This window comes from Myotis myotis, unplaced genomic scaffold, assembly GCF_014108235.1.
Source record: "Myotis myotis isolate mMyoMyo1 unplaced genomic scaffold, mMyoMyo1.p scaffold_m19_p_5, whole genome shotgun sequence".
Classification (NCBI taxonomy): domain Eukaryota; kingdom Metazoa; phylum Chordata; class Mammalia; order Chiroptera; family Vespertilionidae; genus Myotis; species Myotis myotis.
Genome location: NW_023416357.1, coordinates 62821837 through 62844710, shown reverse-complemented (window position 1 = coordinate 62844710; position 22874 = coordinate 62821837). Strand labels below are relative to the sequence as shown.

Genomic DNA, 22874 nt, shown 5'->3' with positions numbered 1-22874 from the left:
CTTCCTTCCTGTATTTGTTGAGGATTTCTGCAAATACCAACGGTTTGTCCAATACTGTGCTAGGTACTGTGCGGGGGGGGGGGGGGGGGGGGTGGGCGGAGAAGGAATCAATTCCTGCCTTGAGCAACTCACTATCTAGTGGGAGGAGGCAGACAAAATATTTTTAAGGAACAGTGTGTGGTGTTGTGAGAGAAGGCACAGAGCGCTGAGCAAGGACAGGAGCTGCAGACCTCCCAGAGGAAGGGACTGTTGCCAGAAGTCGATGATAGGCGCACCAGGGGAAGGGAGGGAGAGCATTACCCACAGAAGCTTGTGAACAGTTCACGGAGCACGGCAAAATGTGGCTCCATCAGGATGCTGGGGACAGGAATATGGCGTGGGTGCCACTGGGCAAAAGTAACACTGGATACTCTGGGAGCCAGATTATTGTGGTCATTGACTTTTATGCCAAGGAGTTTGTTCTTATTTGTTGTTGTTGTTGTTAATCCTCACTTGATTTATTTTTAGAGAGAGTGGAAGGGAGGGGGGAGGGGGAGAGAGGGAGGAGGGAAACATCCATGTGAGAGAGACACTTTAATTGGTTGCCTCCCCCACACAGTGAGGATCGAACCTGGAATCCATGTACATGCCCTTGACCTGGAATCAAACCCAAGACCCTGAAGTGATAGATGCTCTAACCCAGCCGTGGGCAAACTATGGCCCGCAGGCCGGATCCGGCCCATTTGAAATGAATAAAACTAAAAAAAAAAAAAAAAAAGACCGTACCCTTTTATGTAATGATGTTTACTTTGAATTTATATTAGTTCACACAAACACTCCATCCATGCTTTTGTTCTGGCCCTCCGGTCCAGTTTAAGAACCCATTGTGGCCCTCAAGTCCAAAAGTTTGCCCACCCCTGCTCTAACCACTGACCAGCAGCGGCCAGGGAAAGGAATTTGTTCTTTATCCTTTGTCTCAGGGAAGTCCACCAACCTTCAAACACAGATGTGAACAGATGTGGGTCTTAGAATGCTCTGGCAGCAGTGAGGAGATCTGAGTGAGAGATACTGGAGGCAGACTGGCCAGAGTGTTGGAATATTGCCAGCCCACAGGGAAAAGGCAGTAAGGAGATCCTAAAGGCCTTTTCAGAGTTACTTCCCCTGGGTCTTCCCTGCTGTAAAATAATACATGTTATTTTCAGGATGGGGTAGGTTGTGCTTCAGTAACAGACAGCCCCAGGATCTCAGAAGCATGACAAAGCTTATTATTGCAGGTAGCCGTTCACCATGCAGTGCCTCAGTATAGCCTCTAAGGCTGCGTCAATATTGTGGCGTTGTCATCTCTATACAAGCCTCCATGTAAAAGAACACTGAGGGGTTTGCTTTAGCCCACAAGTGATTCAACTTCTTGTCACAACTCTGCCTAACTATTGTGTGTGTAGGGGAGCAGGGGAGTGCTAGGGGGGTAATACATGCTCAGAAAGAGAAGATAGTGAATAGGGGTGAACTGTAGAAACCCCTGCCACTCCATAACCTATTGTCATTTTTTCATTACTTTCCTCAGGATTTTTGAATATTACCTGACCCACTCTTTCTTGGTCAATCTCTCTGACTTTTTCTTCCCTGCTAAGCCTGACTTTTAAAATAGGTGAGAGTCGGTGAAGCAAACCCCAGTTCCGATTGGTTCCCTGTAGATTATAGTGAAGACAGAATAAATGAGTATCTGTAGCTTTTGAACATAATCCATAGGAAGTGGGTATGGCAATAATTATTTCTGGTCCAACACAAAAAGCTAACAGATCAATTCTTCCTTCCCAAGGACCAATTCTACCACAAACATTTCAGCCCTGAAAAAAAGAGAGATTCATTCAGTAGCAGCAAGGCTAGCTGTTTATCTGTCATCCCGCAAACTTGAAACACTTATATTATCCTGGTGCTCCTCAGGGGGGTGGCTTGCTGGCTTTCATGTCTGCCTGAGAATTCGCTACTGTGAAATGTGCGTATAGTCTTGCTTTCTTTTATTAGTGACTTTGCATTTTAATGTTTTTCATTCTTCATAGCTAAGAGGAAACTTTCTTTTCTCTACCCATTTCTTTTTTAAAAAAATATATTTTATTGATTTTTTTTTTTTTTTATTTTTTTTACAGAGAGGAAGGGAGAGGGATAGAGAGTTAGAAACATCAGTGAGAGAGAAACATCGATCAGCTGCCTCCTGCACACCCCCTACTGGGGATGTGCCTGCAACCAAGGTACATGCCCTTGACAGGAATCGAACCTGGGACCTTTCAGTCCACAGGCCGATGCTCTATCCACTGAGCCAAACTGGTTAGGGCTCTCCACCCATTTCTACCTCGGGACACCTGTAAGTTGAAGCTGGCCAACCTGGGCCATGCAGTGCAGGCAGAGTCAAGATGGAGAAAAGGGATTCCAACAGAAGTTCAAGGAAAAAGAACAGGCTGAGGAATTAGAACCCTCCCCTTAAATGTTTCTTTCTTTTTCCTGGTCCTGAAAAATATTGTTTTCTTTAACTACTTTTGCTTTCTTATCTTCCATTTTTCTCCTCCTTGGCTCTCTCTGGCACCGTTACTTTTAAGATCTGGTTCCTTTTCTATATGTACCGCAATTGGGTCATTACAGCTTTTGCTGGCAAACACCACTGTCTCTGAATTGTGATGCAAATGCAAAAGAATCATAACTGACACAACAATAATAACTCGTCATCTTCCCTGTGTCCTACTAGCTGCCCTGGGCTTTAGATGCACTGTCTCTGTAATCCTTTACCACTGTCCTATTTAATTAAGTTGGGCTCATAGAGTTGTAAAGTGGCAGCACTGGGTTTCCTAGTGGTCTTACTCCCAGTGCAGAAGCTCTTAGAAATAAAATCTTGGGGGCAATGATAGTTTGTGTCATTGACTCATATATTTGAAACTCACGAATTCTCAAGAGATCATCTGATGTCACCCCAGCTCTTCCATTAGTCCCTCTCATTTCAGCAGACTGCATGCACATGTCCAATGCATGGGATCTATTTAAATCTTCCATAGTGGTTGTGAATCAGATCTTCAACGTGACTTGTGCAGTGAGAAAGAAATTTCTCCTGTGTTACCATGGCTAAAACCCAGCAACTTTTTGTGCTGACTCCATGAGCGGGAGAAGCAGCGATTTGGAGAACCGGCCATCCCCTCTTATTGTGGCCACCTTACTCCATAATTCTCAGAAGACTGGAAACCATTAACCTTGGCAAGGGAGCAGAGAGAGCTCCTGAGCTCAGCTTGATAGAGATGCTGAAGGTGTTTAGCAGTTGCAAAGTCGCAGCTGTGTTACCTGTTTTGCACTAATTAGGAGTTCCCATGAATCTGCTTGACAATTAAGGACAGAGTGAACTTTAAGGCAGATCGGTACCAGGGGACGGTAAATAGTTCTCAGGCAAGCAAAATCAAAATTTGCACCAAGTACTGTCTTTTACTGAGACTATAAAATTTCTTTAATAATGTGGATTCAAATGTATAAAAAAGTCTAAAGTAGGTTTTCTGCCACTTGGCAAGGGTCTCTCTCAGGGAATCACACTGCTGCAAACCCTTGGTAGTGCACGGAGTTATGTGTGTGCTGTCGCCCACCAGATAAATAGTTCTTTTAACACCAGCCTTAACAAATTAAATCTCCCTTTTCAGTTGTCTGGTTTGGGACTAATATGTCATAGGCAGAGAGCAGCTTAGCAATGAAGTAGCTATGTATCTAGAATAGGAAAGCACAAAAAGGTCTCTTACAAGTCATACTTGATGAGCCATATTTCAAGATAAAACTTTCCCAGGTTAAGTTTTCTGTTCTTCCTTGCTTCCCCTCTCCACCAACTAATTTGTACACGTATGTCTCTCTCTCCATCTGCGTGGGTGTCAGTCATGAGGGCCCTTATGTCATGCTCTTTCGGTGGGCACTCCATTCCTCAGGGACCTGGTGCGCTGTGCAGGTAAAGCGAGATCGCCTTGTCACCATCCCAAATCTGAGAAGAGACAGCAGCCTAGATGTGACTTATGGCTAGGATTGAGGAGTCTGTGCAAAGTTTAGGAAAACCTGCATGCCACGAGGTAACGTTGGAGACTGTAAATATAATTAAGCCAGGTGGCTTCCATGACAACAAAGAGGATTAGGGTCTGGGTGGATCTGGCAGACCATTGATACCTATGTGAATGGATGCCAGTCTATATATATCCCTTCTCCCCAGGTAAACAACAACAACATAGTTTGATGTCTAAATGAAGTAATCTCTAAAAAGAAAAGGGAGATTATATTTGTTGAACTGTATAAAAAAAAATCAGAAGATAATATGGCTTTGTTCACAGTATTGCATAAAGAAGATTAAAGACGAGGAACAAGCTGCTTAAATACTGTAAACTAATTAGCTCTACGAATTGTTTTCCGAGGTTCATGAGATATGAAACATTGGCACCAGTGCGTGAAATATACTCTGCCTCAGTGCTCTTTTCAATTTATTTTTCTGTTAGTGTCATATGTATATAAAAAAAAAGAGCAGCCAAAAAGAAAGAGGTTACAGAGGGAGACCAAAGCCTGTCAGATGATTGAGGCTGACATTTTGTCATCTTAAGCCTGGCACGGGAGGGTCCTCCTCTAATACCCTGTATAAATACCAGCTTCATTTTCTGCCATCACAGGCTACATTGCACAAATGATGTCATGACAAGGCCCAGAGGAATTCCTGCTGCTGCTCCGAGCGCTCTGGCAGCTCCCAGCGCAGTAGGCCCAATCCAGCTGAGGCATCCTTAATTTGGTTCCCACGAGCTGGGTTTTTGCTGAGAGCAGATGAAGAGGACCGGGGTGGGGGTGGGGGGGGGGGGGGTCAGGGATCCGCCATCCTCAGCTTGGCATGCCCTTGTTCAAACAAGAGGTTTATTGTGTTCTCGTCTTAAAATTGAATATTTTCAGGTGGCGGACCAGCCAAGGCTAAGTTTGTATCCCCAAAACAATAGATAAACATATTTATTTAAAACAGAATAGTAAGCTTTTTTATGTAGCACATTTTGTCTTTTTCAGAAATTTTTTTTTTATATATTTTTTATTGATTAAGATATTACTTATGTGTCCTTGTCCCCACGTTACCCTCTACCCCCCACCCCCCCCACCCCCGCTCATGCCCTCACCCCCCCGTTGTCCATGTCCATTGGTTAGGCCTATATGCTTGCATATAGGTCCTTTGGTTGATCTTTCCCCCTTACCCCCACCCTCCCCTACCTTCCCTCCAAGTCCCGACAGCCCAATCAATGCCTCTCCGTCTCTGGATCAGTCCTTGTTCATCAGCTTATGTTGTTCATTATATTCCACAAATGAGTGAGATCCTGTGGTATTTATCCGCTCTCAAGTTCCATCCATGCTGTGGCAAATGGTAAGAGTTCCTTTTTCTTCTTCCTCTTCTTAAAGAATACCTTTCAGCATTTCATATAATGCTGGTTTGGTGGTAATGAACTCCTTTAGCTTTTTCTTATCCGTGAAGCTCTTTATCTGACCTTCTATTCTGAATGATAGCTTTGCTGGATAAAGTAATCTTGGTTGCAGGTTCTTGCTATTCATCACTTTGAGTATTTCTTGCCAGTCTCTTCTGGCCTGCATGGTTTCTGTTGAGAAATCAGCTGACAGTCTTATGGGTACTCCCTTGTAGGTAACTGGCTGTCTTTCTCTTGCTGCTTTTAAGATTCTCTCTTTATCTTTTGCTCTTGGCATTTTAATTATGATGTGTCTTGGTGTGGTCCTCCTTGGATTCCTTTTGTTTGGGGTTCTCTGCGCTTCCTGGACTTGTAAGTCCATTTCTTTCACCAGGTAGGGGAAGTTTTCTGTCATTATTTCTTCAAAAAGGTTTTCAATATCTTGCCCTCTCTCTCCTTCTGGTACCCCTATAATTCTGATGTTGGTACGCTTGAAGTTGTCCCAGAGGTTCCTTACACTATCTTCATATTTTTGGAATCTCTTTTCTTTTTTCTTTTTCGGTTGGGTATTTTTTGTTTCTTTGTATTTCAAATCTTTGACTTGATTCTTGGGATCCTCTTTTCTGCTGCTGGATCTCTGTAAATTATTCTTTATTTCAGTCAGTGTATGCTTAATTTCTAGTTGGTCCTTTTTCATGTCCTCCATGGTCTCCCTATACTTATTGAGGGATTCATTAAATTTATCGGCGGTTTCCATAAAATTCTTGAAAAACCTTATAACCGTGGCCTTAAACTCTATATCCAATCGTTTGCTTTCCTCCATTTCTGCCATTTGTGACCTGTTTCTTTGTCTCCGCATTTTGGCAGCTTCCCTGTGTTGATAGAGTGGCCCTGTGCGCCAGGTGTCCTGTAGGGCCCAGTAGCTCAGCCTCCCCAGTTACCTGGGGTGGACACTCTTGGTGCACTCTTGGTGCCTTGGTTGTTGTAGAATCACTGGGAGGAATTGACCTCCAGGCCAATTGGCTGTGAGAATCAGCTGTGTCTAAAGTGGGAGAACTTCTGTGCTGAAGACACCCTTCTGGGGCAAGACTTGCTTCAGTGGGGCTTTGGTGCTCACTGAGTCTGCTCCCTGAGTGCGTCCCTTATGGATCTGAGGAGTTGCAGTCTGGATGGTCCCCCTCTGACCACTGGGTACAGTGGCTCCTGGATCTAAGGAGGTGCTAATTCAGCCTCTGCCTGAGGCCACACAGCAGGAGCCACGAAGAGGCTCAGCTGTGAAGCAATGCAAGCCACTGCGGGGCCTTGGGCCTTCTCTTGGAAGTTCCAGGTCTGCCTGGTTCGGCTGCAGTTAGGTACATTCACATGCAAAAGCCTCTGCCGCAGCCTGGGTGGGGCGGGGTCTCAGGGAGTCAGAGGGCGGAGAAAGCGGCCATGGCCGATTCTCCGCCCGGAGTGGCGCGTCTCAGTGTTCCGGTAAAGGCTGCAAGCACCTCTGAGGGAAAGCCGCCCTCAAGTTCGCTCGCTGCCGGACAGACCAGCTTCTCCCCGTATGAGACCTGGGTCCCCAGAGACTTCCCGGAACCGGAGTTCAGAGCCGTCGGGAGTTTGTGATTCAAAAAGACAGCCGCGTCCTCAGGCGCCACCCCCTTTCCTCGCGCGCGCGCGCTGCCGTACCTCTGCACTTCACCTCCGCAGCGCCTCTGGCTCTCAGTGTGCTTTTCTTTCCTTCTAGTTGTAGAATTTACACTCAGCCAGCCTTTCTGTTGTTCTGGATGATGTTTGCTCGGTCCTTTGCGGTAATTTTCAATTGTTGTGTGAGGCAATAATTCCCCGGTATTTACCTATGCCGCCATCTTAGTTGCTCCCTTCGTCTTTTTCAGAAATTTAACTTAGAGTTATATTTCTAGGACAGTGAGTAAACTCTGTTTTTACCCTGACTCTTCATTATCTATTTTTCTGCTTCTCTTCCTATATGCAGGGAACATCCTCATTCCCTACTACCATATGCATTTCCAGATCTAGTCAGGAGGAATCACTATTTTCTCTGAATTCTCAGAGAAGTAGGTATAAAACTAGGCGCAAAAATACCATCCGCTTTTTATTTTGCCACCAAACATCTTAAAGGCACACTTGCTATTATTTCTTCCCCTCTGGGTCCCGGCCCAGCCCTGTGGAGAAGGCTGTCTCAGCAGGAACTGACGGAACCCTTATTGTCAAACCCACTGATCCCACTTCTCATGGAGCCAGGCGGTCACTCCCAACCACCCCAGCGTTCAGAGCCTATCTCGTAGCCCATCTCTTCCCTTTCTGAAATGCTCCTGAATCTAGGAGAACCACGGGGTTTCCTCTTTTACAGTGGGCATGCTCAGTCCTTATTTCTGGCTTTTGCCTCTCAGCAGGAGATGTTAATTCCCCATTGCCTGCTGCACACCTCTCGTGTCTGTTGTGTTCATTGTTGTATCTCCAGGTTCCAGAACGGTGCCTGCCATTATAGGAGCTCAGTACACACATGCTGAATTAATTAAATGCATGACTCTCCCCAGGATGTTCCTCTGTCAGCTCCTAAACTCAGGAAGCCCGTCACCATACCTACTTCTCTTGTCTGCCAAACCTAATTCTCCTCAGTTGTTCTGTCCTTGAGGGCTATCTCGCCTCCTTCCCTTGATTCTGATTTCAGTCATCAAGTTCTCCTTTCTGCTCACTTCTGAGCAGTCACCCATCCTGGAAAGTTGGCTTCCCCATCTCTTAATCCTTCCATTCCTCTCCACTCCCCTTACCAGGCCCTGTGCAAGCCCTCAGTTAGTCTTTCCTGGACTGTTTTCCTCAAGAGTCTGTGACTGCTTTCCCCAACTTCTCTTCATCCCCCACTTAGCTATCGGACTCACTTCCCCAGCCTCAGGTCTGACTGTGTTGCAAAACCTAAGATCACCCCTTATCATTGCAAAGTCAAGATGGTTCGTGATTAATAGCACCCAGAGCTTCAGCATCCAAAGCTTCCTTCCATCTGAGATTTGTGTACATGTCTCACTTCATTCTTCCCTATCTCTGTCTTTGCCCACTCAAGCCCAGTCTTCCCAGTGTCTCGGCAGTTTGGTTCTGCCTCAGTTGTGGCTTCTGAGAAGGCCCCGGTGAAGCACTCCTGTAAGGTTTGTTTGCCTTTCACACACTTATCAAAGGGCAGCAGGTGTCCACATAGCTGGTTTATTGAACACCTTTCCTTTCCCACAAGAATGCCTTGGAGGGCAGAGTCTGTGTCATTAGACTTGATATCCTATGGCAAACAAAACTGCTTTATATGGAGCCTGGTGCAGTACATTTAACAAAATGAATTCTAACCTTTGTTATATTCTACCATATGGTATAGTGGATAATTGATTGTTGGCGTTTCTTGGTTCTTGTCACTGAACTCGTTAGGGGCAGAGAGCATCTCCAATACATCTTTCAAAGGGCAAGAAGATGCACATACAATGTGCTTGAATTTAATTTAAAAAAAAAAAGAGTGAATATTGACTGGGTCAAAATGCAGATAGTTCAAGCCATATCTTGATTTATGGAAAAAAATTCTTAAATTTGAGCATTAATGTATATTTTATGAGTCATGTCAAAATAGTAAAGTGTTGGCATTTCCAATTTCATAGAGCCTTATATCTATGAAGCATATCTGTAGGGCACTTTTTACATGGACATATGGATTCTGTATTTTCTAATGACTTCTTAAAAACTGATAGAAGCAAGTACTTGTAGGTTTTTTTAGACCTTGCATTGTAGAACTAAAGTAGTACTATTTAAATGAATTTTACCTTCTTTATAAGAGAATATTTTCAGATTGCTGCCAAGTATTGTATTCTGGAAGCCCTATTTCCTTTATTTTGTTTTTCAAAATGTACTTACTGATATATGCATTTCTTTGCATGTAGCAAATTAAGAATGGGGGCTCTGGAGTCAGATTTCTGAGATTTAGTTTCCTAATCTGAAAAATGGGGCCAGTAATAATCCTATTTATCAGGGTGCTGGGAAAATTTGAGATGGTACCTAGAAAGCTCGAGCAGCGTGCCTGGCACACACTCACTCGGAACATGGGTAGGTAATATCATTCCTTTGTTTTAATTGGGATTTGTACAGGGAGGGCGTTGTGTGTTTGGTGGGGGAACCTCTGAAGAAAAGTCTCATGCACTTTTCTGGTGCTTTCTAGTTCATGGACAGCATGGCAATGAGTGACTCCCTAGAAAACGTCTCTCCTGTAACCTCAAAACCCCATGGCACCAGGAAATCACTCTTTGTCCTGAATAAGGATAGCTATAATTTAGGTTTTATAAAAATATGTTTTCATTTATTGAGGTCAGTGCATTTGTGTCGAACAATGAAACCTGACGAGAAAAATCAAGGGTAGCCTGGGCACTGCTCAATTATTAATCTGATCAGATTTTAATTAGCACTAGATGTAGAAGGAAGTGCTATTTTTATTATCCATTATCATGCACTTGCTTACATATTTACCCTGGGGTTAGAGGTGTTTTATTAATTATTTTTGCTGGCAACCTAGACAAAAATTTTGACGTCTGAATTGAAAATTGCCAACCTATTTATTAAACACTAATGATGATCATAAAAAAATGAGCAGTGCTATTTACTAAGCGTGAACAAATCTTTACAAACTAGAGTAATTCATTGTTACGATGAGGTCATTAGCCTTAACTTTTATTCACAAGTTGTTCCAGACCACTTCACTTACAAATTATTTTTTTAATCTAAAATAAAATTACTTTCTTGGATCAAAGGCTTTTATTTATGTTTTTAGCTGTATTGGGGTATAATTGACAAAACTGTAAGATATTTAAAAGGTACAATGTGATGATTTAATTTGAGGTCTTTCAATCAGTACGAATTATCAACATGCATTTGCATCTCTTTTAGTATAGTATACCTTCATGGTTGGAAGGTTAGCATTGCTTAATTATGTTTTTAGAGCATATATGTTATATATTTTATATTATATATAAAACAAAATAATCATGTTTTGGAGCATATTTACCTTAGGGAAGTATAAAACCTTCCATAAATAAATGAAAGTTTCATTTTAGAAAGCAGACTAACGAAGTATGAACCAGTCTAATGACAACAGTAAATGGGAGCATGAAAAAAATTCAATCCTTTTATAAAAATAATTAGATACTAGGGGACTTTATTGGTTCCAGAAGTAAACTCAGGTGACCCTGTCTTATTTATTAAGACTGATGAGCTCTGGTCGGTATGTTTATTCCTTTGCCCTGCCACTTTTCAGCATTTTTTACATGCTGTCTAGAAGTTTGCAACTTTCATGCTATATATTTTTTCCTGTCTGACTTTTATGACTTCCCCCATAAAATGTATTGGTTGTCTGAGTCTCACAAATCCTAAACTGCTTAATGGCTCTGGCTGCATCCATTATGCTGTTCTGTGTGTTTGTGTGTTTTTTCTCAGACATCTGTGTAGATAGCTTCTGAAATTTACAAAACCTTTGTAACTAATCCCATAGGTTGACCTGAGCAGGGGCAGTGTTTGTTGCTGCTAATTACACAGTGCAGACCTGTGGGAAATAGGCCCTTTGTTAACGATGAATTTGAGCAAGCAACTAAACATCCCTGAATAATGGTGAGAACATTACCTGCCTAGGTCTTTAGGCCTGTGGATCTCCTGCCTGCCTGCCCTTCCTCCATAGCTGGCTGGCCATTGTGCTTGATGTGCATATTAACTGCTGGCTGAGGACAGGAAGCCAGGAGTTCTCTTTGGCAACAGGGTGTAGCAAACAGCTGTGTGATGAGACACATGTGGATTATTAGGTATGACATAATGAGTAGCATTTCTATCATGGCATTATATAGCTGTCAGGTTGTGCCTTTTTTTTTTTTTTTTTTTTTTTTTGTTCGGGCTTTATCTTTCCAAGGAATTAAAAACCTGCTCCTGTATTGCAGTGGTTATCACTAAAAATGGCCAGAAATCCCACTGCTACCAATCAGTTATGCTACCTCTAAAATCAGCCTCTGATTGATAGCTTGTTAAAGTGAGTTTCAAAACCAAGGGGAACTCTCTTTGGAGTAGGTATGTATTTGATTTAGGGTGTATTGATTTGCATAATTTAGCAAATAAAGTAGTATGCAATTAAAGGTCTGGAGGTACTTGCTCTTACCTAAGTTAGAAAAAACAAAACAAAAACACATTCACATTTTGTGGCCTAGCTTAGTCCCATGAGCACCATCCTGTAAAATGGAAATTGTGCAGGTAGAAATTAGTCAAGCCACACCTTGGAAAACCTTTCACCCGGCAGTTCATCATTACTATCAGGTTATATAGAGAAAGACTCATAGCACGTATCACCAAAAGAAACCTGAAAAACAAAGGAATGTAATAAGTGTAATTGCTAGAAATTTTATTAGAAATACAATATAGAACATTTCCTAGAGCAGTAATACCTTCCTGTTCTTTGTTGCACATGCAATTTTAGCTCTAGATTTGTGCCTTTCAGCAGTCCAGAAAGATAAGGGTTTCTCCTGCTCTTACTCTATTGATCACCTAGTTCAAAAGATTAGGTGTTATCTAATTTATTTTAGGAGAAGAGAAAGCCTTAAGGGTAGGTACTCAAATATATTTTAATATTCTTATTATTCTGTTTAGTATCTTCTTTATATGCATTGGCCTATTTGTTAAATTATTCCTTAGATTCTTACCAAGGAGAACTTTCTCTATAAGCCAGTACCTCCCTTTGAAACTGTGTGATGCATTGTGTTTATTTATTTATTTATTTATTTGCTTTGGCCACTAGGAAGCTCAGTTAGGTTTCATGGTCAGTTACCACACAGCCCCAGCTGTCCACTGCACAGCCCCAGCCCCACTAGCATATAGTACTACAGGCTAAATAAAGAAACACTCAGGCAAGCAAATGTATGACTTAAACTTGTTTTTCATTGTAATTGACTTCCCATCCTCTTTATTTTTGGCTTTTTTGTTTTTTAAGATCTCTTAAGATCTAATGGTTTCACTAGATCTGATTCTTATTTGTGAACCGCATCAAATTATTTCATGAGGGAATCAGGATATAATAAACACGAAAGGGATATGCCTCTGTTGTACATAGTAGCAACAGCAACATGGTGTGTGTGTGTGTGTGTGTGTGTGTGTGTATGTGTGTGTGTGTGTGTGTGTGTGAGAGAGAGAGAGAGAGAGAGAGAGAGAGAGAATATATAAACATTTTAAAGACAATAAAGACAATTAAATGGGCCAAGAAGAAAAACTTCCTTTAGGGAGTTAGAGTTGAAGGATCCTGACACATAAAATTCTAGGAATTGGACTTGATGAAAAGATAATGAAATATTCCCTCCCCTCAACCCCAGTTCTACTCAGATACTCTCATGGAAGTGGTCATTTTCATTTATTCTATAGTTAACTAAACCAGAGGGGAGAAACAGCAGGAATAGAGGGGTCTGTTTTGAAACTCTAAACAAGCCAGTTGCTAGCTTTGACTATCAGTAAAACAGCAGTGGATCCCTGCTTTATGAGGGAGTTATGAAAATACAGACTTGTAAAGGTTTACATATTTTCATTCTAAGTATTATGTACTCAAGAGTGTAGTTCTTTATAAATTCTCAAGCTGCCCTGGTATCTTCTATCTCATGTTTTATTGATTTTCAAACTATACCATTTCAAACGGATACCAAGCTGTGAAAAACATGAACACAGTTTGAAATTCACCCTTGTAAAATATTTCAACACTAGACATTTGAGAAGGATCTGCGAAGTGTTGATATTAATTAACAATGTCCCCTTGCTCCAGAAACAGTTCAGCCTGGGTGTTTTAAGGCTCTGAAGTAGTGTAATCTCAGGTAGAACAATCCAGAGGGCTTTCTCACGTTGGGGTGGCATAAACAGGATGTCCTCATGAGGAATCTGCAATAAGGTTGTGGATTCCCTAGCTCCGTGGTCGGCAAACTGTGGCTCGTGAGCCACATGTGGCTTTTTGGCCCCTTGAGTGTGGCTCTTCCTAAGCTTTAGGAGTACCCTAATTAAGTTAATAACAATGTACCTACCTATATAGTTTAAGTTTAAAAAATTTGGCTCTCAAAAGAAATTCCATTCGTTGTACTGTTGATATTTGGCTCTGTTGACTAATGAGTTTGCTGACCACTACCCTAGACCAATCTATCTTCAGAGGTACAAATCTTAGACAAGGTTAGAGGGTTGTTGTTCAAGGATTTGTTGTCATAGTCTTTGAGCAGCCCTCAACATTATTACTGGCTTTTTGAGCCCTGGTCCCCTTTAGCAATGCTGCAAATTAAAATAACTTCTGAAGCACTTGGAACATATTGTGCCACTAAAATCCTTAAAATCTTCTGACGCTTTTCTCCTAGCATCCTCACCAATCCTTCGGCATGGACAGCAGTGGCATTTTCTCTTGAGTCTCTAGGAAAGTTCACATGAACTGCCATCCTCCACCAGAACCCTTAGATAGTTTTCACGTTAAATTTTCACAGGGCATTAATGAGCCCTACAGACCATCTGCCGCTTCCCACTTAGCCAGCTGAGGTCCGATACTGATAGCTGGGTAGGTGTGAAGTCCATGAAATGATTACCACCTCATAAGAGTGGCAGGAGGCTGCACCGGTACCTGTTTGAAAAGATCGTGTGTTAATTCACAAAGACAAATTAATTATTCACATGTAATGCTGTATAACTTACAGGGAGAGAAAAGGATTGTTTATTCATCATGCCACCGTGGCACCTCTGTTCAACAGGGAACGTGTTACAAATGCCACAGGTAGTAACATGAGGATACAGCCTTTAATAACTTAGTAGTAGTCATTTCCCAGTCAAGTAAACTCCCTAGTCCAGAAGTTTATTTGTATGGAGCAGTCACAGTATAGAAGTAGGAAGTAACCTCAAATTGCACAGTCACTATGTTAACCCAGGGGCAGGAAGTATTCCTCTAATAGGCAGTGATGTTACTGGAAATTTCATAGCCCTTGAATGGCTTTTGAGTTACCATCATTTGTCCTTTCTCTTAGAATGGCCTTGAATAATCATGCGTCTATGTTGTCTGATCTTCATGGCTTCTCCTTGCTCCCCGCCGCTGGCAGGTCAGCCAGCATCATTCTGCAACAGTTTGCTGGTCTACTCTCTGTCTTCAGAGTGAGGATCTCTTGGCTGAACCATGGTGGCCGAATGTCTGATTTTCCTTCCAAAATAGATTTAACAAGATTGAAGTCATATTCCCTTTATTAGCCAATATTTGATATCGATAGGCCTGGTGCCTGACTGCAAAGTTGGGGGCCTGGAGATAGGCTCTCCAACACAGTAAAGCCATCCCAGGATGCCGTAGGTGGGAGGATTGCAATGGAGCCATTCCTCTTTGCCAGTGCAGAGGTCCATGGATGTGTGATGACACCTCACTGTATTGTATCAGTTATGCTTGGAGGAAAACTCAACAAGGCTTTCTGATCCTCTGGGAAAGTTTTACATGCAAAATTGGAAGTCAGACTGTCTGAAACCCGTGAAAACTTTATTCAGGCTATTCTGTGTAGACAAAAATCTGTAAAATATTATGTGGCAAACTCTGAGAAGTGACAGAGAGAGGTTCATTGGCATGGGGTACAAAATTATATGCTACCACAAGCAGGGAGATATCCAAGTGAGAAAATCAGTCCTGGTACATGAACAGGGGGCGTCAGGGTCCTATAGAAAGGGATGGCTGCTGATCGGTTCTAGCAGAACATGTCCATGAAAGAAGAAGCCAGCTCTTGTAATTTTTCACAAGAAGGCCAAAGTTGGTGCTATATATGGAATCTCTGGATTTCTAAATGCTGGTTCAGATTACTCTGAAACACTGAGCTGGCCAAAACTTAGACATTCGGAGCTGAGATTGGTCCACAGGCCACCAGTTTGTAATCAGTCATTTATGGAACTCTATAGCTAAACCATGAAAGTGGTTTATTGACTACGTGGAAGTTAAGATAACATGAAAACATCTTATCTAATAAAGAGGGAATATGCAAATTGACCATCACACTGTAATGGTCCAGATGGCTGTGCCCACTGCGGAGGCAGGGATTCTGTAACACAAGATGTCTGCGCCCACAGCGGAGGCTGAGTTCCCATAATGAGCCTTAACAAGCAATCAGCAGGGGCCTGAGGTTGCGCCCCCGGCCTGGCGGGACTTGACAAGGTGGGGCCGGCTAGGTCTGAATCCCACCCAATGAGGGTGGGGCTGGCTGGGTCTGGGTCTCGCATGATTTTGAGGCGCCGCGGTTATGCGGGGACTTGACTCTGGGTCCTGCAGCACACCCCAGACTCTGACAGGAGGAAGATTTTCATATATATTTTACTAATTTTCTTTCATCTCTGACACTTCTATTATAGAGAAAGGGCAAATAGCAATATTAAAATATTTTCTCTAATTAATCCCCTTTTAATGTGAACAAATTTCATGCACCGGGCCACTAGTAGTTGTTAATGAATTAGAACACTGAACCAAAATGTGTTCCAGAGCTGAAAGAGTACATCATGGTATGACATCTATCCCACACCAAATTATAAATGACTAAGCTAACTGGATGTTCAGATCCACTCAGCTTTGAAAATTGGGTCTATCACAGCCACAGTTCCTGACTTTGGGCATAGTTCTGTCAGCCTCTCCAGTGAGCTGTAGTTCACATTAACACACGACAGCATCCCTAGTAATAACAGAGAGAACAGCCTACGTGTCATTGGTGAAAGACACCCAGCTCTTCTTAATGTATGTATGCAAAACAGAAGTAGTGCAATCCGTGAGAAGCTGGCTGCTGTCATTTTTGGGGGATTTAAGAATGCTATCCAAAAAGGGTGAATAAAAGAAATTCTTTAAAGGCTCAAACTCAACTAACTTTTATAGAGCTAGACTGCTAAAACCCTGGAATGCAGCATGGGGGAATGATGTGGCTTTCTTGAGCTAAGATTTGAATTGTGGAGTATAAGTACCAGAGGCAAAGTTTCAGTGTCAGCTGTACAAAGGCTACAACTTCAAACAGAGCATGCCCCTGAGCTGGATTGCCATCAATAACAACATCTTGGAAGAGGGCAGAGTTGTTTGCAGAAAAACAGGGGTCAGGGTCCCTGGAATGAGTGTGAGCAACCCTTGGAGATAATGCATAGGTGAATGAAGAGTTCAAGCAGGTGCTGGGATTGGGGGTAGAGGGGGTTCCATTTACAGTGTTGAGATTCCTGCAGGGCTAAGAATATCAAAGGTTTGTTCAGATATCCTTGAGCCTTTTCATCGGCTTGACATTTGCATACCTTGGTCCTACCAGCTTTATTTCAGCAGTGAGTGTGCTCAGATGACTGAGCTGGCTCATGTTACTGATTGCTATCTGTTTGTCATTCTAGCCCTCTTACCTCCCACATGAGTTGTACCTTTTTGGTGCAAATAAGCTGCCAGGGCTAGGCTTGCTTGATCTCTGTGCTGCAGATGTCTCTAATTAACTTGATTGAGACAGGTCCATGGGATCCTGTTGCACAGTCTGACAAGTCCCCCTGTCCTGGGAAGCACTATCCTGTCACTTGATGCATGCTTCGTGGGCAAAGTTTATTAAGAACTAAAGTCTTCAAGCGCCCATGCTTTTAATATGAAAGCTGTGGAGTGATGGTTGCTAATGAGCAACCAGGAATGTGAAAACTATCTCATGTTCTCCTTTAGTTCTCGAGACCTTTACTAACTTCTAGTGTTTTAACATCTAAAATGTTACAGTTTTTGTCATGACTAATACTATTCACATTATTACTTGTAGCAACTGAGAAAAACATGGTCTTAGTTCGTTGCAAGCACAGACCCTTAAATGATTCTGTTCTGATAAAAAACAGTATTTGGAAGTACTGGTTTTGTTAGTTCCTAAATTTGCAAGATGCCCCATTACTGTAGGTAAAACTAGCTCTGAGCATGGTGAAAGATTGGCTTTGTTTTTATTTCCTTCAACATCTACATTTATTCTGGAGTAACAAATTATTCAATTACACTTTGTATTTTGCATGTATGGTTTTTTTTTCCACATGTGTGCATGTGTTTTCTGTGAATAATGATAGGTTTTCCTAGAATTTCCAGAGCTTTTGTATTACCAGTCCAGACTTAGGGCTATTTATTTGGACTCTCTGCAAGGATATCTTATATCAGTTATTTCTAAAATATCCTGACACAGAAGTAACTTACTAAATGTTGAAAGAAACAATAGAGAAATCTTCAACTACATGTTAAGAACTCCATGTGTAATATTGTTGACTTTGCTATTCCCTATAGGTATAATGTCAAGCAGTGAAGGAGAGGACTGAATTCTTGGATTTTTAAGTTCTGTTTTCATTGGCTACCATTTACATCTGAACTGATTATCAAATACATCGTTTCGGCACTGTTTGGTAAAAGACATACCATCATGAGTCATCACAATCTGTGGTCCAGCATCACTAAGCAACAATGCCCCGACCATAATTTGCCAGTGATTAACCTATTAGCAGAAGTAGTTCATTATCAGTTATCCAGGCTGTATTATTCAATTGGAGGGTTGATATGTCTATCCTCAAATGACTAGCATGAACTTGTAGGTCATGTCCCCTAAAATGAGGGATAAAGAGATGAGGAAGACATGGTCCTCATCAATACTCAGGAATATAAAATGCAACTGGGGTCATGCCCCAGGATTACAAAAGATTATCTCTATAAATACATGGTCTCAGTCCTGTTGGATCTCAGAAAAGGAAGAGTTCTTTTTGGGCTAAGAAGGTGGTGGAAGATTTAAAGTGGAGCTTAACCATTGGGAAAAAGAAAAGCAAAGCCCAGTGGTGGAGACCTGAGGGAATTGTAGGCCAAGGGAGACTCAGCAGAGGCCAGAGGCTGGGCGTTCACAGGGCAGGTGAGAAAACCAGGTTGACAGGGCATCCTGAAATTGTGGTTGGATAGGTACAGTGGGGCCAAACCGTGGACGACATGAAGGACCAAGCATGAATGAATTAGATCTGTTCTTGTAGAACAGGGAGTCATGTGATTCTTCACCCAGGAAGGCCTGGTGAGTTAGGAGAGGAGAAAGGAAGGAAATAATAGGGAGCATTTAAGGAGATCATGATGCTAATTCATACGTGTAACAAGGCTCAAAAGAGCCTGTGGTAGTAGAATAGATTCTGATAGCTTTGAGCAGATAGCGAAGCAAAAAATCATCAGACTGGTTAACAGACAAGCTTGTGTTGAAGGAAAGAGACAGGAAAAAAATGATATTTCTCCTGATTTTGTTTTATCATTCTTCTTGTGGACCTCCATCAGAGAAGGGAATAGAGAAATGAAATTTAAAAAAAAGTTCATTTTAATCCATTATTCGCAATGTTAATCTTTGATAAATGAAAGGAGAGAAGGATTTATGGATTGTTGAAGAACTGCTAAAATTGAGGGTTGCTATGGAATTGAGACACTTTAAACTTTCATCTACGCATCATTAGGAGAAAACATTAGCAGCTGACTGATTTTATCAGCTTCTCAGTTTAGTCCTCCAATTTTAATCAAATAAGACTGAGATAGGCATTAATGGTTTATCTGCTATTATACCACTCTCTCTGGTTAGGTCTCACTGCTGACATGCATATGGAAATTGGAGATTAGTCATTTCTTGGGATACACTTCATCAAACTTAGGAGCCAACAATGATGATTGGATGTCATTTGCTTTTGGTCCAGCTTGGAGGCTTAAAAGGGCATCTATGGCTATTCAGACAAGCCTTTTTCAGGACAGGATGGCAGCCTCAGGAACAGCAAGCTAGTGGTCCCAGGACCACCCACTGCAGCCATATTTCAGGAGCAAGAGCAGACATCTAGAGAGGGCCTGCGTTGGCAGCTGGCAGCGGCAGGGTTATCTTCAGCTGTAGGTGTGCTTCAGAGTTGCTGAGAGCCCCTCCTAATGAATTTTAGACCAAGAATCTCATTCTCCTAGAACTATCACTTGAGAATCAGAGTAATTATTTCCTATTGCCCTTTGTGGGAAACGGTTATAATTGCATTACTGTTAACGGTGCTCGAATTAACACTTAATTGTTAATGTCCTCCTAATTTGGAGGAAATCATCACCTCTTCATATTTCATTGCCAGAAAGAATCGCTAAATTCAAAAAGGATCATTTGAAGCTTCCAGATGCAGAAAGGAGAAAAGATGCTAGAATTTCACAGGCAGAATTTGTGGAGCGACTTCTCTTTCAGGTGTGTGTGTGTGTGTGTGTGTGTGTGTGTGTGTGTGTGTGTGTTTGTGTTTGTGTTTACTCTTACTGTGCTATACGTCTGCTTCATTTTGAAGTGCAGCCACAATGCACAGCCGATCGCTGGGAAGTAACAGGGATTCCTGTGTGGTATGGAAACAGCTCTGGGTTCATGGTAGGAAAAGGGCAGGAACTTTCCCTCAGAGCTGACATCCTGTTTGAGTGTTGAAAGACACATTAACAAGAAAAGAAAGCGACCACTGTGGCAAGGTCAGCCAGTCGGTGGTGGGCTACAGGCCTTGACTTGCAGATGATTGTTAACCTCTTCCTTTACAATATACTGAGCTCCTGTTTATAACCAAGCGATCCCTTGGCTTAGCTCCTCAGCAGGAACTGAAATATTTTGAGAAGTCTTGATTCAGACTTGCCAAAACATAAAGAGAGACAGAGGAAGAGGAAATTCCAGAATTATATCAATCTTTGAATCTGTTAAGGGGAATATTGTTTGGGGCGTTTGAGGATCTATTTTCATTTGAACGCGGTGTGGGCGCCTCCGTGACACTGGGTGGGAAAGAGCTTTTTTAGGAGCTGGAAAAGGCGTAACGGGCTGCATGGATGTTTGGCCGCGCCGTCTCACAAAGCCCGGCGTTGGGTTCCATGTTATGCTGCTGCTGTCTTGAAATTCTTAATAGTTTTTGAACAGCAGGTCCCACATTTTAACTTTGCAGCGGGCCCTGCGAATTATGTAGTTGGTCCTGCTGAGCACTCATTGGTCGTTGGAGCAGAATGTGGTTTAAATTTTACCAAATGTGCTAGAAGCCAGATTCTCCTCAACCACCCACAAGTAATTAAATCCTATGCTCTTATCAACACACAAACAGGCTTGACAACTTCTCGGGCTTGTTCCTTTTAAAATGTCATTCAGTTAAGCAGCTGTATTTCCTTAATGCTTACATGATCCCAAATAACCTGTTTGACCTAAATATTTTTTAACTTTCCAGCTGGGCATTTCTACATTCAATGTAGACTATGGATTCATGTTGAAATAAGGACAGATTAATTAGTTTCATACAAGTTTCAATGCATATTTCAACCAAGAGAAGTATTAAAGCTGGTGGAATACCAAAAAATAATAAAAGATAAAAGAATGGTGAGGTTTTAACTCTCAAACACCCTGGGGCACATTCCTTCATCTCTAAGGGTGTGATTGTTCAGACCTGGAAGATTTCAAAAGCACCTTCTACGGGAGGTCGCCTGGCACTAGCACAGGGCAGGACTGACCTTTAATGAGTGAGCCCTGCTCGCTGGGCTTGTCTCTTATCAGGTGAGGAATGACTTCGTTCTCTTTTGCTCTGTGACTCATTAGCTTTATTTCTCATAAACACGCTTCCCTTCCAAGTACAATCTAAAAAGTTCTGTCATTAACAGCAATTTTGTTTTCCCTGCCTAAGGAAGACTGTTTTCAACAAAATATGTGCATTTTGACAACGTGAGTCTTGCCTATTTAAAGCTGTAAGTATAATTTCTTTTTTATTGGGTGCTGAACTAACTTTTTGGCAAAACAAAAGACAGTCAAGATTTCTTCCCTTCCAAAAAAAAAAATTTGTGATTTCACATTTCTCTGCACATGTTTTCAAGCACATTTTACATAACGCTGCCTTTTTTTTTTTTTGTTTAACAAAAGAAAGCTATATGGCTTTGTGTGTTATTAGTTCTACAAGGATGTCAGTGATGTTGAGCATTAAATGAAGCGTAAATAGGTCATGGAAAAAAAAGAACAAAGTGCTGTGTTGCATTTGAAAATTTGGATTTAAATGGTTCATTCCTGTAACTATAATGCGAGGATGAATTTACCGGGGGAAGGGGAGGGGGGGACCAAGTCCCGAAGCCTGATACTGATGTCAGCACGTATGCATACCTACGTTTGCTACCTGTTCTGATTATTTGTGATGTGCTGTGCAAAGGGAAGGCCCTGAGCACTGGGTCACAGACGCCTTTCCTGCTTTTGCTTGGGAAAGACAGCTGGACAGCATGTCTATACCCTGCCTCTGGGTCTGCTGCCATCCGTGCTCAGGCCTGGCTTTCCCCACCCACTCTCACTCTTAGATTTTGCTTCTGGGCCATTAAAGCCGAAAGGTAAAGCCACCTTATGAGACCAGGTCTCTCAAACTTTGGCCATCCATGTGCTGCTTTTAAAATTTTTGCTATGGGCATCTATCACATTTGCCAGAATTTATTTAATATTTAAAAAATATATAGACCCTAATACTTTTTTACCTAACATTTTTTCATGGAAACTTTATATCTCCTAAATATTCTTCTAAATAGTCCTTGCCATGAATAGTATTACTTGCCATCACTAAGCAAAGGAGGGTCTGTTCCTGAAGCCTACTTTTTTTCTTGTTAAAAGTAGAGATTAGCCAGTGTTAGGTGTGAAAGACCTACTAGCACCAAACTGAGACTTTCTCCTTGAGAAGTTGAAAGAGGGTTCATAAAGGAATAATTTTCTCATTCTGTGACTCATAGTTGGTTAATGCTATATCCACAGATCACCTGTCGTTCTCACAATCCTGCGAGAAGTGTCGATCATTCACTTTGAAAATATGCCGTATGTGATGAGATTTGATAGATTCTGAGAGGACCCCTCACTTGTCATGTTGTCTCAATTCCACCATTATAATCATTCCCTTAGACTTATATTTCGATTTTGTTCAGTAATTACCTATTTAAATGTAAATTACTCTGTAACCTCTTAGTAGTCTTCTAAAGATTGGTTTCCCTTATTGAGACTAAATTCCCCCAACGAAGGACACAGGCTGGAGATTCGGGCTGTGAAAGAATAAAAGACATACTTCAGACAAACATACCTTCTTTGCGGTTAACTTAGGGTTGTAGTGTCTTTTTAGGCATTTCTCTCAGCCCGGGACAGGGACAGGCCCTCTCTGTCTTCCCCGACTCTGGCTGCCACACTTTCTACAACACTGGGCTCAAAAGCCAACACCTGTGTGCCCCTCCCTGGTGGCCCACCGAGACATCGAAGGCTCTGTGCATCTTGCATGTGTCACTCACCACACTAGTTTACATCATAGCTAGTTTCGAGCTCACCTTATCTCCTCCATCTAGTAGACAGCACACGAGTGGTGAAAGAACAGGAGACCGGACTTCATTGATGGCGACAGAAAGTAGGAAAGATGAGTGTCACAAAGCAAGTTTCTCTAAGCTGATTTTGCAAGACT

The 22874-nt window shown here is 42.1% G+C and overlaps 1 protein-coding gene across 8 annotated transcripts in view; it reads left to right on the top strand.

Annotated features, from left to right (window-relative positions):
- Positions 1–22874, top strand: part of EFNA5 (ephrin A5) — a 297935-nt gene that overhangs the window by 175630 nt on the left and 99431 nt on the right. The window contains exon 1 of one of the 8 annotated variants that reach the window (XM_036308960.1): positions 19462–19642. The exons of the other annotated variants lie outside the window; for them this stretch is intronic. Within the exon in view, the coding sequence (XP_036164853.1) occupies positions 19578–19642 (65 nt within the window). The 5' untranslated portion in view covers positions 19462–19577. Of the gene's footprint in view, positions 1–19461; positions 19643–22874 lie in introns of those variants that run through there. 8 annotated transcript variants of the gene reach the window in all.